A 13,813-nucleotide genomic window follows, 5' to 3' on the forward strand; every position below is an offset into this window, starting at 1 on the left:
CTCCTCGCCATGACTTCAACTTTACCCCTTCCTCCATCTGCTCCAGGGATGCCTCTCTCCCTCTCCGCCTCCCCCCATGTCTCCCACCTTCGTCCTTCCCTCACTCCCTCCCCTCCGAGCACGCTCTCCCTCACACCGCTTCACTCGTCCTCCTCCTCCTCCTGCTCAACTCCTCAACGAACCTCCTCCACTTCCTCCCAATCGTCGACAGCTTCCATCCCAGCTCGGCCGATTCGACCTCCTCCGATCGAGACTCGGACGAAGGCTAGCAAACCGGAGCAGGTCTGGGGAGCAACGTCGCTGAGGGAGTCACTCAACGCTTCGACTCGAGGGTCGACGATGGTGAACGGAGAGTCAGGAGCCGATGGGATAGTGTTGAGAGGAACTGCATCGGGTCAGGGTTCGTCGGGAGCACCAAGAGGGAAGCCTGCTGGTTTCGTCGTTCACGGAGGGAGGAGAGGCTCGGGAGGAGGAAGCGTAGGGAACGCTGCTGGGAAGAAGATTGCTGCTGGTCAGATGATTGGACCGAGCTCTTTCAAGTTTGGAGAGGAGCTGGGCAGAGGAAGTTTCAGTGTTGTGAGTAACAGTGCTTCCTCTGTCGTGCTCTCTTTGTTTTGAACCGAAGGTCGCGTTGAACTCGAAGCTGACCGACTCTCCGCTTGCTCTTTTTTCCTCTTCTCGCAGGTCCTCAAAGCAATTCACCTCCCTACCTCCCAAGCCTATGCCATCAAAATCCTCGACAAGCATCACCTCCGAACGCACAAGAAGGAGAAGTACGCAACCGTCGAAGTCGAAGCTCTCAAACGCCTCTCCGCCTCAACCTCTCCCTCCTCCCAACCATCCTCCCCAACAACGCCAAGAGCGATTCCATCAACTCCCACGCAACCCAGCCATCCCGAACTTCCGAAGCCATCGATTCCCAACTCGCTCAGCACCCAAACAATCCGAGCGTCTCCCCAAAAACCCAGGCTGGGCGGACACGGAGCGACGGGATCCTCTGGAGCAGCAGAGGTAGTGGTCGAGGAGAAGGTTGCGAAGAGTCAGGAGAGACCTCGGGGTGGACATCCTGGTGTTGTGAAGTTGTTTTGGGCGTTCCAGGACGAGAGCAGTCTCTGTGAGTGTTTTCCGGCTTCCCGAGAGCCTATTTCTCGAACGAGCTTCCGACGCTGAACCCGCCATTTCTTTCCCTTCTTTCAGACTTCGCTCTGGATTTGGCTCCGAACGGAGAGATCCTTTCCCTCATTCGACAGGTGAGCATTGTTGTATCGTTTCGTGGTCCGTCTCTTTGCTGACGCGAAGTTCTCTTCGTTCTTGTAGCTCGGATCGCTCTCGATCCCGTCTGCTCGACACTACGTCGCCGAATTGGTCGATGTTGTTGGTTGGATGCACGGACGAGGAGTGCTTCACCGGTTAGTCTCCTTGGCACCGAATATATCCTTGTTTGACATCAAGACCTAAACTTCCCTCTCTTTCTTCTTGCAGTGACCTCAAACCGGAGAAGTGAGTCTCGTCACGACGCGCCGTCTTTTGAATTCGAGTTTCTGATCCTCTTCTCTCTCTACAGCATCCTTCTCGACGCCGACTTTCACATCAAGCTCACCGACTTTGGAAGTGCCAAGGTCTTCCCCGTCGTCGATGGAAAGGTCTCTCGAGGAGACGCTTCGAAGCCAACAGATGGTGAGCTCGAGCTCTCGACCTCCTTCCTTCTCTCGCCTCTGACTCCCTTCATGTCGTTCTTCCTTCCTTCAGGCGACTCTCAAGTTCCCGCTCCAGCAGCATCGAAGCCTTCCTTCGTCGGAACTGCTGAGTATGTCAGCCCTGAGGTCCTTTTGAACGAGCCAACGACGGAGGCGTGAGTCCTCTCTCCCTTTCTTCTCGAACTTCGTACCTCGCCACTGACTTTCGTTGCCTTCTCCTTCTCAGTTCGGACATGTGGGCGATTGGATGCATCCTCTTCCAGCTCCTCGGTGGTGTCCCACCTTTCCGAGGAAGGACGGAGTACCTCACGTTCCAGAAGATCAAGGCCCTGGAGTTCGCTTTCCCCGAAGGTTTCGATCCCGTCGCAAAGGACCTCGTCGAGAAGCTTCTCGTGAGTTCCTTTTCTTCCTCATTCGGACCTCAAAAACCTGACTGATCCTTCCTCTTGTCTCTCCCTTCAGATCCTCGACCCAACGGATCGTCTCGGTGCTGGGATCGGTCACATCGACGCGATCAAGTCTCATCCCTTCTTCGACGGCGTCAACTTCTCCACCCTCTTCTCGATCCCAGTCCCACCTCGTGAATCTGGCATCGTCGGTCCTCCAGAACCCATTCGAACAGACTTCTTCTCTGGTCTCGGTCTCGGAGAGGTTCAGTCGGATGGAGACGACGGCAGCGAGGAGGACGGAATGGAGAACGCCGCTCAGGAGAGCGACTTTGACGAGGAGACGGAGAGGTTCGAGCCACCGAAGAACCGCTGGGGATCGAAGGGTCATGGAAATGGAGGAAGCGTATCGAGTGGGAGCACGATGGGGAGCTCGGACGTCACGACGACACCGATCAACGGAGCTGGGTTAGGACGACCTTGGTCGACGGTGACGACGGATACGAGTGGGAGTAGCGTTGGATCTATGGGGAGGTCTGCAGGCGAGAGGATCGTCAGTGGACCTTGGTCGAGTCCTGCTGGAAAGGATCAGAGGTTAGTTTCATTTGGTCACTCTTCAATTTACGAACGCGTTCCGACCTGACCCTCGCTCTTTTCGGTTCAAATCTTAGATCCCTCCCTCTCCTCCCTGGCGAAGGCGTCATCTTCAACTCAGCCATCTTCCTCCCCTCCTCCACCCTCTCCTTCACCTCGAAATCCCTCCATCTCCCAGGGAAACAACGAGAACGACGTCTCGTCCTCACCGACTTCCCTCGAATCATCTGCGTCAAACAAGATCAGAAGACGGGGATCCTCAAAGTCAAGAGCGAGACTCTCATCCTTCACTCGGGGACAGGATCGAGTCGGATCGGTTCCGTCACTCTCGGAGGAGGTTCGAACGTCCTCAAGTCGATCAAGGAGAAGGGAGCCAAAGGGTTCTCGCTTCAGTCGGTGAGTCTCGTTCCTTCCCTTTCGTCCCTCTGTGTTTCGGCTGCTGACGCCTTTCGGTCTCGCCTCTTCAGACTCAATCCACCTACATCTACCAATGCGAGGACGAACCTCTTCGGCAACGATGGGTCGACGAGCTCAGGAAGATCTCTCAGCTTAATTGAGATCTCTCCGTTCGCCTCGACGCGTCCCTCTTCTCCGCTTTCTTTCTCTTTTCTTTCTTTCCCGCTTTCTTATCACGCACCGCATGCTACCTTCATAACGGATTAACTACACTTCCAATTCATGTATACGCTTGCCTTCACGTTTCTTCTCGCTCGTCTTCTCACGCCCAATCGTCGTCGTTCTCGTCTCTGTACCACTAGACTTATAACCGGCCCATCATGTTCTCTCTCTCTCGCCTCGCCTTCTCTTTTTGCTCGATTTGATATCTGAACACACGCAACGAAACCGAGCGAGAGATCAAGAGAGTCATGAAAAGCGAAGCGCGAACAAGGATCGTACAAAAACATAGAGGCCAGCTCCTTTCTCTCCTACTCGTCGTCCTCATCCTCGTCCTCATCTTCCTGCTTCATCTCAGCATCCTCCTCCTCCTCGTCCTGCTCCTCCTTCACAGCAGCAGCAGTCGTCTTGGGCGTGGGCTTCTTCCTAGGTTTCTTCGCAGGCTTCTCGTCCTCGTCCTCGTCGGATCCTCCCTCCTCCTTGACCTTCTTCTTACGAGGAGCTCGAACGGCTTTGGCTTTGGGTGTTGGCTCGACGGGGTCGGGGATGTCCTGAGGGTGGAAGGTGGCAACAGGAAGAGGAGGGGGGAGTGAGTTGGAGCACGAGCGGGAGAGAGGAGAGGGAAGAAACGAACGGCGACGGTATCGAGAAGGAAATCAAACATGTCGTTGGTTTGGATGGTTCGTTTCCTATCAGAGCAGAACGGGAAAAGCAGTCAGCTAACGTCTCCAGAGCGAGCGAGGGATGGAGGAGCGAAAGGAAGGAACCGTCGAAGCTCACATGTGGTAAGCAGTCATCTTCTTCCCTCCCGCCTCTCGAGTCTGCTCAACTCCTGCCTTGACTAACGAGGCAATGAAGAGCTCCAGAGCTTTGGCTGAACAATGAGTATCAAAAGGACGTGAGAGAAAGGCGAGTGGGAGAAACGAAGGATCAGCTCGAGCTCAACGCTTCTTCCTTCCCTTCGAAGCTCAACCGAAGAGAGCAGCTGGACTCACAGACCAGCACTGGAGTAGCCATAGCGACCTTCCCTACGTCCTCGTCCGTCTGCATGATCTTCTTGATACGAGACTAGAGAAGAAAGGGGGACGGATGTGAGCTCGTGAAGTTGAAGGAAGGAGGTTGAGAGGTAGACGGAGCGAGACGAACGATGGGGAACTGTAGGAGAACGAGGATCGGGAGATGTCAGCTGAAGTATGTATACAGCTGAAGATAAAGCTTGAGCTGACCTTGGTTTGTTTTGTTTTCTTCATGTTGAAGGGGAGAGCTCTTCGTGGATGGAAGGGCAACACGAGCGAGCGCATTTCGAGGAGTCTTCCACTCGAACGCCCACCTTCTCCTTCTTCCTACTTTGCGAGATCCTCGTTTCTTCTTCACAGCCCAGCGTACAAGGTACGTTCTCTCGTCATTTTGATGCCAAAAAAGTGGAGGAAATCGCCCTCTTTTGAGCTCGTGCGCTCACCTCCTCCCAACCTTCTTCGCTTTCCTTCGAACAGCTCCTCTCATGGCCTCCCGTCCCCTCCCCTGCACTCCGGACGAGTTCTCGGTCATTCTAGGTGTTCAGGGAACTCTCGAGGACTTTTCTGCCAAGTGGGAAGTCGTCGTCGACTCTGTTACTGAGGAACCACCCCTTCCGGAGGACTTTCAGCTCTTGACTTCCATGGTCAGTTTTTGGGACTTGTAGCTTCTAGGCGTCATCTCGCACTGTTCTGAATTGCTTGTTTTATCTAGTTCTCGGAGATCTTTCTCTCAGGCCGTGATCCAGCCGAGCTAGCGGTATTCCTCGTTCGTCCCTCCTCCGTCCGCGCTTCCCCTCTCGTTCTCCTCGTCGGGTTCCCTCTTCGTTCGATCCATCCCTGCGACGACCTATGTAGGCTTCTATCGAATTGAGGTGATCCAGAATCTCGAGGACTTCTCCTACTGCCTCAAACAACGAAACTTCAAGCGACTCGTGAGCACCTCCAAGAGTCGCGTCCCTCTCCATCTCGCTTGCGAGCTCGCCTTGTCCGGAGGTTGCGTCGTCTCGTCCGAAGGGATGATGATGTTCTCGAGGGTGAGTCTACGATCTTTTCTCTCGTCCTCATATAGAAGCTGACTTGTTGTTCTTTCTCCAGTGCAAAGCTGTCAAGGTCTGTCCGTCGGTACGCGTCTCGTCTCGCAGTCGCTCTCTTTCCTCTCTTCTCATGGACCTCGTCGCTGACCGGCTTCATATCTCCCTCCTTCTCAGCTCATCAAAAGAAGGCCTGGCCTGCTCACAAGAAGATGTGCTTCAAGCCCAACTGGTGAAAGGAACCAGCACCGAGTCGCGTCGTCGTTGAACTTCTCGGTTTGTCTCCTCTCCCCTTCTCTTTCTGTTTTCATCGAGCTCTTTCTGACGATTATATTCATGTTTACCCCTCTCGGCTCGTACTCGATCAGGATATGGATGTATGATTGGCACGTTCGCTCGCTCCAGTTTCGAAAGAACGCGACGCTTTGCCCTTCCGCCGACGGGATGTTCTGGCCTGAAGACGGAAAAGAAAGAAAGGGAGAGCTTCATCAAGTCTCGACAGGCTCTCCTTCAGTCTAAAAAGAGCTTCGAAAAGATCGTTCAGTGTTCTGCGGTTGGCAAGACGACGATAAGAAGAGGAAAGATCGACGAACTCGTTTTCGATCCCTCCCCTCCGACCGCCATCATCCTCTTCTTCCAACCTGTTTCGTTTCGCTCGCAGAACCATGTCGACTAAGATGGAGAATGTATGGGACTATCCCCGACCACCAGCGCTTCAGAAGTCTCCCAGGTATGCTCCCTCAGCCTTTCTGGAAAAATGCCACGAAGCTGACCCGGGTTCGGTTCCTTCCCGCTTTCAGAACCCTCCAGGTCGTTTGGATCCATCCTCAAGGAGAAGAAGTCGAGATAGCGAAGACGAACGAGGCCTATCGAGTGCTTGAGACGAGGTGAGATCTGCTCTCGGTTCGATTCTGCAGTGCGTTCGAGAGGAGCGTCGCTTGATCCTCGGCGGCTGATCGCTCTTCTTCCTCTTCGTTCCTACCTAACAGTCACCCACCAACCTACTACCTCCCACCTTCATCTCTCTCCTCGAAGGTTACACTTGAGTTGGAGTCGAAAAGCTCCTTCTGCGAGGTCAGCTCAGCGTTTTCCCTCTTCTCTTCGTCGCATTGCTGGAACTGACGCGTCTCTTCCCTCGCTCCCCTTTCCCTCGTCTTCTGTTTCGTCGCAGTGGAAAGGTCGAGCATCTTACCATACCCTCCGGGTTCCCTCCTCTTCATCCTCCTCTCCGCCGATCTTCATCAAATCTCGAATCTGGAGCTACGCGTCCCCGACTGCCTCCTTCGCCCCGATCGCCTCGTACCTCAGCTTCTACGCTTCCGACGGAGGAGACGGGAGGAACGGGAAGTGGGTGTGCAGGGTGGACGGGGAGGATGTGATTCCTCAGGAGGGTGACTTCTACGGTGGGTGGAAGACGAGCGACATTTCTGGAGGGAAGAAGGGAATGAAAGGAGGTGAGTCGGGGGTTTTCCTTTCTTTACTCGCTTGGTTCTATTGATATCCGTTTCCCAGGAACGTCACTCACTCATCGTCGTCCGTTTCTCGTCTTCAGGACCTGGAACTTGGGGCTGGTGATGGACGTGGAGACACAGCGACGTCGCGTCGAAACCCGTTCGAGTCGCACCTCGCGCCTTCTCTCTCTCCGTTCGAGACAGACGAGTCATGACCTAGTACTGTTCCTCTGACTCGTAGGAAAATGTTATCGGAAGGACGAGAGTGCTCGGAGAAGGGAGCATGGTGGAGAAGCGAAGCTGGGAAAGGGAGAGACGCGTCCTCTGCAACGTAAAGAAAGCTTTTTTGAATATGAAAGGTCGTGATGGATACAGAAAGCGAAAACGAAGATGCTAAACTATGAGCGAGGATACAAGCGAAAAGGAGAAGAAAAAGTAGAGGCATAACAAACGAAGCAAGCGAAGACACAAAAAGCCCAAAGAGAGAAACAAAAAACGAAGCTACAACCTTCAAAACTCTCGAAGCTACACTACGACTGCCTACGATCCACCAACCCCTCCATCGACCCAGAAACAGAACCAGACCCACCACTCTCCGGCCTATCCACCTCCGTCTCCTGTCTTCCCTCCGGTATCAACTCCTTCTCCTCCATCAACTTGGAACCTCCCGCGGGAGGCGAACGAAGCTTCTCAACGACCTGACCGAGACTCGAGTTGGCGTCTGCTTGAAGCTGAACGACCCTCCCGAAGAGCTCAGTCATCTCTCCTTCGACGAGGTCGCTTTGTTTCTTCTTCGAAGACGAGGACGAGGAGGAGGCAGCTGGAGGCGAGGAGGACGACCGGCGACCGGGTTGGGAGGAGGAGCTCGACGAAGCGGAGGAGGGTTGGGTGAGGAGGAAGGAGATTGGGATTTGAGGGGATGGCCGCGTAGGTTCATTCGAAGACAAGGGTAATTTGAAGTGTGAGGCGGAAGTCGAAGGGGACTGGGAGGAGGATTGGGAGGGAAGAGGTCGGGGAGACTGAGTGGGTGTTCGTTCGCCGTCGTTGGGTAGTTGTTGGGTGAGGGAGGAGAGGGAGAAGTTGTCCGAGGGTTGGTTCTGTTGAGGTGGAGTCCAAGCTTCGCACTGTGGCAACAAAGGGAAGAAAAAGGAAGAAGAGGTTGGAAGGTGGAATTAGATTCCGTTTGAAGTTGGAGGAACACGAGCCAACGAGACTTACGAGCGAGTATGAGAAGAAGCAGTTTGAGCAGGCACCGACTCCTTCGTCTCCTGGCCACTCGCAGTCTACGGCGTGACTTCGGCTGAAGAGGAGAGAGAGGGAAAGAGAGTCAGTTCTGAAACGAGAGCGAGAGAAAGAAACGAGCGTCGAGCTCACCATCGCTTGCAGTCCGTCGAAGCTGTTGAGCGGTAGACGACCGGAGGAGGCATCTGAAGCGTACGATCGGGAGCAGGTGGTTGTCTGTCGATGCAGGCAGCGAGGAAAATATCAGCTTCTCGCTCGGACGAGGAAAGAAGAGGGAAAGAAAAAGGAAAGAAAGGGTGAGCTCACCCTCCTTCCGACTCGGACTCCCACATCTCAATCTCGTCCTGAGTCGGTCTCTCTGGATCTTCAAAGACTGGTGGACCTTGGTAGTTTGGGTAGAAGGGAGGAGCGGGCGAGACTGGTGAGTGGAAGTAGGGCTGAACGAGAGCGGTTGCGGGTGCTCTCGAAGAGGTGAAGGAAGAGAGAGGGAGAGGAAGGGGAAGTGGGAGGGGACTCTTGAAGCCATACTCGACGGAGGGACCCTACAAGAACGCCCAGAAATGAAGATGTCAGAAGACGGAGAGTGTGTTGATGAAAGGAAGTAGATAACTCACGTAGATGACTAGGTCCTGAGGAGAGAATCCTGGCGAGGCAGAATAGCGACCTTGACCTCCTCCGCCTCCCTCAAAGACCTTCCTCTCCCCTCCTCCTCCCCCTGGATCGTATCCAACAGAGAGCTCTCTCGGTCTCGAGAAACCGTCTCCACCGACCCTATTGGATCCTCCAAGCTGCTGATGCTGTTGGTGCTGTTGCCCTTGAGCTTCTCCTGGAAAGAAGGAAGACGTCGTGAGAGGTCGGGGGAAATGGTGCTGCTGCTGCTGTTGCTGTTGATTCGAAAAGCCGTGGATAGGGATACGTTGAGGGAAGGAAGGAGGTGTTTCCGGATAGTCGCTCTCGAGAGTAGAGCAGGGAGAAGGGACGGAGGAAGGATGTTGAGAAGGGGAGGAGGAGGAGGAGGAAGCAGAGAGGGAGGATCCCCTTCGCTGGTCGAAAGGGAACGAAGGATTCAACTGATGAGAAGGACGGTCGGCGGGCATGGTACGGAGGTGTGGGAGGGGGAAAGAGGTGGCTTGAAAGCTTTTTAGAGCATGGAGGGGAGGAGGAGAAGAAGCTTGAGGAAACCAACGAAACGGTTTCACCTCCTCCTGCCTCGGCGACCCACCGGCCAAATCTACTAGGAGAGATCTTTCCTTCTACAAATCCACCTTATACCTTTTGGACGGATCTTGGATTGCATCGTCTTGAAAGACCAAAGCAAAGGAACGGAAAAATTGCGAGGCTGGAGGAGAAAATATTCGCAATCGCAATCGACGCGTCGCTTCCCTTCCTCGAGCGAATCCAAACAGCGTTCGTTCATCAAGACTAAGCTGTACAGTGCAGTGCCCTAAAACCAAGCCAAAGTGACCCAACGACTCAATAAAAATCGAGGATCAAGCAGCAGTCTTCGCTCCTCCGGCAGCCTTCTCGACGACCATTCCCTCGTCGTGCTCGACCTCCGCCTTCCCGTCTCCAGAGAAGTCTCCAGCAGCGAATCGAACATCGGCAGGAGCCAAAGCTCCAGCACCGTCTTCGAATCCGACTTTGGCCGTTTCGAAGTGAGCTCCGTGGTTCTCGCCTGAGGAAAGAGGAGCAAGAAAGAGAAGAGGTCAGCTCGGAGGAACGAGTCTCGCTCGAAAAACGCTAGAGCTTACCACCCAAGAGGATCATGACGATGGTCCACACCGCGACGACTCCGATGCTGGAAGAGCGAAAGGGAGAGAGGGGAAGTCAGCGAAGGCGGCAAAGGTTGGACGCGTCGCGGACCTCTCGACGCTGGAGAGTTTTGAGAGACAGGAACTTACAGGATACCTTGAACAGCAGCATAGTCGGGAACAGATACTCCGTTCAGTTCAGTTCGAAGGGTCTTTCCGGCAGTCGACTCGATTTGAGCCGCGGCGCTGGAGATCATGTTTCCAAGCTGAGGGAGACGAGAGAAGAAGAAGCGGAGTGAGCGAGGTCTTCCTGTTTGACGTTGAAAGAGGGCGTACATACCTGGTATGCGACTCCCGGGAAGGTTCCTCGGAACGCTGGAGGCGAGATCTCTGTAGAAAGGAAGACGAACGATGAGCTCGAGTTCGTCGTCCGGAGAGAGACGGCGGAAAAAGAGAGCGAACCGTTCAAGTCTTAGAAGAAAAGCAGACATCAGTCAGTACTCGAAGACTGTTTGCTTTTAAAAAATGACTCACAGATGGGAATCACTCCCCAAGCTCCCTGTACTCCGAATCTGAAAGGAGAGGAGGACGCGCCGGTCAGGTTCGAAGACGTTGATGGCAGGTTTGAACAGATCGGTCTGAGACTTACTGAACGCAAAAGGCCCCAGCAGAGAGCTTAGAGAATCCAGAAGGGATGATCCACAAGGGGACTGAAGAGGAGGGACGGTGGAAGAAGAGCGACGCGTCAGGAGAGCGAACGGTTATCGAACAGAAGAGCCAGGACTTACTGAAGGCTCCGATGAGAAGAATGAACTGTTGGAGATAGAACTGAATTCAATGAGAGTCTCGAGAAGAGCTCAGCAGAGTCCATCGAGTGAGGGGACGTACACAGATCATGGTGAGCCGTCGACCGGCGAATTGTGAGAGGTAGCCTGCGATGGTTCCTCCAGCGATGGCTCCACAGTTCTGAGAGAAGCGAGGAAGTCAGATCGATACTTGTAGATGTCGGAAAGAGAGGTCGACTCACTCCAATGACTGCAGACAAGACGAATTGAGAAGGGAAAGCAAAATCGAGGTCAGCGTCGATTCGACGTTTCGAGTCAAGAAAGACGCGACTTACTCGTCGCGACCGTCGCCTGGTGCGCAGAGAATCCTTTGGTGGACTTGAGATATGTGGGATAGAGGTCTTGCGATCCATGACTCAAAAAGTTGAAGCCAGTCATGAGAAGAACGGCGTGGATGCATCGAAGCCAGTTGGATCTGAGCATGACTCCCAGCTCTCTCATGAAGGCCTTTGTTTTGTGATCCTCTTGAACTTCGCCTCGAGCGATGGACTCTCGAACTTCGGCTGCAGACAACGAAGGAAGAGATGGTCAGCTCGATTCCCTAACACTGTAGAGGGAAGTGAAAGAAGAGGTAAGTCTAGATACCTCGAGCCTGAAGGAACTGAGCAGATTCGGGAAGGCAGGCTCGGAAAACGGCTGCCGCAAAAGACAGCCCCGCTCCCATCCAAAAGAGCACACGCCAGGTCGAAGGAGAGGTCTCGACGAGGGCTGTCCAAGAAGAAGAAGCATATTAGTTTGGCGCAGAATGGTAGGCGATGAGAACGGAAAACGAAGCCCAGCTCACTGAGGTTCACACAAGCAGCACAGAGGTACCCAACGGCGTAACCTTGTTGCAGGATACCACTCATAAGTCCTCGAGCTCGGACAGGAACGTTTTCCATGGCAGTAGCGGCCGATTGACCCCTGGACGAAAGAAGAAAGAGTCAGAGTCAGGACGCGTCGCCGTCGGGAGTCGAGGACTGGAACTCACCATATACCTCCCATCCCCACTCCGAAGAGCGATCGAACTGCGAGGAACTGAGGGAAGGTCTCGACGAATCCACTACCGATTTGGAGGACCGTAACGAGGAGAAGATTGACGACGAGCGTCCACTGGAAAGGAACGAAGACGCGAGCGAACGACGATCAGCTTCGAAACGAGTGCGACGACGGGAAGGCTGAAGACGAACCTTCCTGCCATATCGATCACCACACAGACCGAATAGAACGGCTCCAAGAGATCGGAAAAGAAGAGTCAAGGTGATGGAGCTAGAAAAAGGAGGAGCGGGGAGAAACGGGATCAGCCGTCGAGTTCAACGTCTTTCGAGACTACGACGAGTGAGATCCTGCTCACGTCGTCTGCGAAGGGGTGAAAAGAAGTAGAATAGAAAGGGCTCGTCAGTCTTTCAGGCCGAGAAAAGAAGAAGGCCGTTGAGAAGCACTCACAATGTCGGTCGTGTCTTTTCCAAACTGCTTTGCGAGAAGTGGAACTGTCAACGAGACAGAGAAGAAATCCCAGGCGTCCATGGTCCCTGTTGGAAGGAAAAGGCGAGATTCAGATTCGAGCTAACATGATGCTTGACGAGAGATTGGACTCACAGGCAAAGCTGAAGGAAGTCGAAGCGAACGAGTCGACGGGAAGCGAAATCAGGGATCTCTCTCCTTGCGCTGGAAGAACCTCGACGGGAGACTCACAATCCACTAGCGTACATGAGCCACGCTAGAAATAGAGAGCCAAGAGAAGGACTCAGCGAAAGGGGTTAATCGTCAAAGTCAGAGTGAACGCGAACCGAAGGGGGTCATCAACCTGCAGAAGGGAGGAGGGAAAGGACGTCAGTATCGAAACGATTGCTACGGCTCGTCTCTCCACCTCTTGAGCCAACAACAAGCACTCACCGAAAGATCTGCTCGCATGCGAAGAAAGAGAGAAAGCGTTCAAGTCAGCGAGAAAAGCGAAACTCGGGCCTTCGCCTCGGTCGTCCCTCCACCTTTCGTTCCCGCTCACCTTGAGTGGATTGTACAGAGGCTTCTCATCCTCGTGGTTGAACTCGTCGTCGTGCTTCTTGGGAACCAAGTCACCAAAGAACTCCTTGAGGCCCATCTTTGTTGTTGATTGGGGTTGGGTTGAACGGGGGAGGAGTGGGGAGAAGAAGAAAAGGGAGGGATGTGGTTGGAGAGGAGGAAGGGGTCAGCGAGGGTCCCCGAGAAACTTTCAGGTCCCTTCAGCTCGGAAGGTCGGACTGATGGTCCATAAGGTCCGACTAACAGCGCTATAGAGCGCGCCCAGGGAAGGATCTGGTCTGTAAAACGCGAGAACGAGGTCAATTTTAGTCTCGAAATAGCTGAACGCGGTCAAGAGCAAGTTTCTCACCTGTTGAGGCCCTGGAGACCTCCCGAAGACGACCGAGAAAATCTTGATCAGGAGAGGAAGCGTCTCGATGAAAATATAGAGCGAGAAAGGAAGCAGAACCGACAAGAGCGAGGAAAACTCGCTCTCCCTCGGTCAACCACTGTGCGAGAGATGAGCGATGATTGACGATCCCTCCTTCCGAAAATTGAATCCACGTCAGGTCAAGGGCAAAGTATTTCTGCCGAAGGATAAAGGTAGCGTATCAAACCTGTCAGAAGGAGGTAGAGACGGGGAGAGACTCACCTTTCGCAGGAGAGGGACAAGCGACCGACGAACTCAAAACACGAACAGCCGCGCTCCCCTCTCCATGGGATCCTGACTGTAGGACACGGGAACGTGAGAAAGGGCCATGTCAGAGGCTGCATCGAACGTAGGGCTGAGTTAATGTAGGCCTGAGTTTCCAGGCAGATCGAGAAACTCGCCGTCCCAACGTCGTCGAGCTCGACGCGTCTTTTTGTTGCCTCTCTCCCATCGGACAGGCCTCCCTCCGCCGCTCACATCTCGTATAGGCGCACATTCTGCTATACAAGCAAAAGACATATCAGAATCGTGATTGATGGAAGCTGATGCGAAAGGGATGGGAAACGCGATTGAATGGATTGAAGTCAAACTCACGACGCGTCGGAGCCCTCCATCCCTCTTTGACTCGATTCGCTGGTTGAGAGGAAGAGGTAAAGTATCTTCTTTCGGATGAAGAGTGCGATTGAATGAAAGAAGACTTGCCTGAATCAAACTACAGTCCAACGAGCGCTCCTCCTCGACGCGTCCTTCCGACTTTCCTCTCTAATTCCCAGGA

General features: G+C 53.9%; 6 protein-coding genes across 6 annotated transcripts; 3 read left to right on the forward strand and 3 right to left on the reverse strand.

Moving 5' to 3' along the window:
- Positions 1–48: 48 nt before the first annotated feature.
- Positions 49–3,234, forward strand: BDY24DRAFT_410990 (PDPK1 family serine/threonine-protein kinase; the record flags this gene model as incomplete). The annotated part of the gene is made up of 11 exons (XM_076642872.1): positions 49–576; positions 685–1,114; positions 1,198–1,250; positions 1,318–1,409; positions 1,483–1,500; positions 1,565–1,677; positions 1,750–1,852; positions 1,924–2,089; positions 2,160–2,677; positions 2,755–3,073; positions 3,145–3,234. 11 exons carry the CDS (start codon positions 49–51, stop codon positions 3,232–3,234), a joined length of 2,430 nt encoding a protein of 809 aa, XP_076501019.1.
- A 588-nt stretch (positions 3,235–3,822) lies between these two features.
- On the reverse strand, positions 3,823–4,360 carry BUR6 (negative cofactor 2 transcription regulator complex subunit BUR6; the record flags this gene model as incomplete). Its single annotated transcript, XM_076637172.1, has 4 exons — positions 3,823–3,843; positions 3,927–3,981; positions 4,073–4,166; positions 4,288–4,360. Coding segments are annotated over 4 exons (243 nt in total), but the record flags the coding sequence as incomplete, so codon positions are not given.
- A 206-nt stretch (positions 4,361–4,566) lies between these two features.
- Positions 4,567–5,575, forward strand: BDY24DRAFT_410992 (zinc finger MYND domain-containing protein; the record flags this gene model as incomplete). The annotated part of the gene is made up of 6 exons (XM_076642873.1): positions 4,567–4,681; positions 4,786–4,952; positions 5,021–5,045; positions 5,164–5,342; positions 5,404–5,422; positions 5,517–5,575. The coding sequence occupies 6 exons, from the start codon at positions 4,567–4,569 to the stop codon at positions 5,573–5,575; spliced, it is 564 nt and encodes a 187-aa protein (XP_076501021.1).
- Positions 5,576–5,959: 384 nt separating this feature from the next.
- On the forward strand, positions 5,960–7,146 carry BDY24DRAFT_373124 (DUF427 domain-containing protein). Its single transcript, XM_076638257.1, has 5 exons — positions 5,960–6,069; positions 6,140–6,226; positions 6,329–6,413; positions 6,511–6,793; positions 6,892–7,146. Exons 1-5 carry the CDS (start codon positions 6,005–6,007, stop codon positions 6,912–6,914), a joined length of 543 nt encoding a protein of 180 aa, XP_076501022.1. The 5' UTR covers positions 5,960–6,004; the 3' UTR covers positions 6,915–7,146.
- Positions 7,147–7,172: 26 nt separating this feature from the next.
- On the reverse strand, positions 7,173–9,407 carry BDY24DRAFT_1727 (uncharacterized protein). The gene is made up of 5 exons (XM_076636269.1): positions 8,647–9,407; positions 8,339–8,574; positions 8,165–8,248; positions 8,009–8,090; positions 7,173–7,914 (listed from the first exon to the last, which is right to left on the reverse strand). Exons 1-5 carry the CDS (start codon positions 9,127–9,129, stop codon positions 7,321–7,323), a joined length of 1,479 nt encoding a protein of 492 aa, XP_076501023.1. The 5' UTR covers positions 9,130–9,407; the 3' UTR covers positions 7,173–7,320.
- Positions 9,408–9,413: 6 nt separating this feature from the next.
- JEN1 (monocarboxylate/H+ symporter) lies at positions 9,414–12,838 on the reverse strand. The gene is made up of 22 exons (XM_076638258.1): positions 12,613–12,838; positions 12,504–12,511; positions 12,398–12,414; positions 12,303–12,327; positions 12,207–12,214; positions 12,054–12,139; positions 11,962–11,966; positions 11,798–11,876; positions 11,599–11,720; positions 11,413–11,531; positions 11,214–11,336; positions 10,904–11,131; positions 10,811–10,818; positions 10,672–10,749; positions 10,572–10,596; positions 10,433–10,493; positions 10,318–10,355; positions 10,246–10,254; positions 10,124–10,173; positions 9,934–10,049; positions 9,784–9,830; positions 9,414–9,707 (listed from the first exon to the last, which is right to left on the reverse strand). The coding sequence occupies exons 1-22, from the start codon at positions 12,706–12,708 to the stop codon at positions 9,523–9,525; spliced, it is 1,533 nt and encodes a 510-aa protein (XP_076501024.1). The 5' UTR covers positions 12,709–12,838; the 3' UTR covers positions 9,414–9,522.
- Between the last annotated feature and the right edge of the window lie 975 nt (positions 12,839–13,813).

The sequence above is a fragment of the Mrakia frigida genome (assembly GCF_051309035.1).
Source record: "Mrakia frigida strain ATCC 22029 unplaced genomic scaffold BDY24scaffold_1, whole genome shotgun sequence".
NCBI lineage: Eukaryota > Fungi > Basidiomycota > Tremellomycetes > Cystofilobasidiales > Mrakiaceae > Mrakia > Mrakia frigida.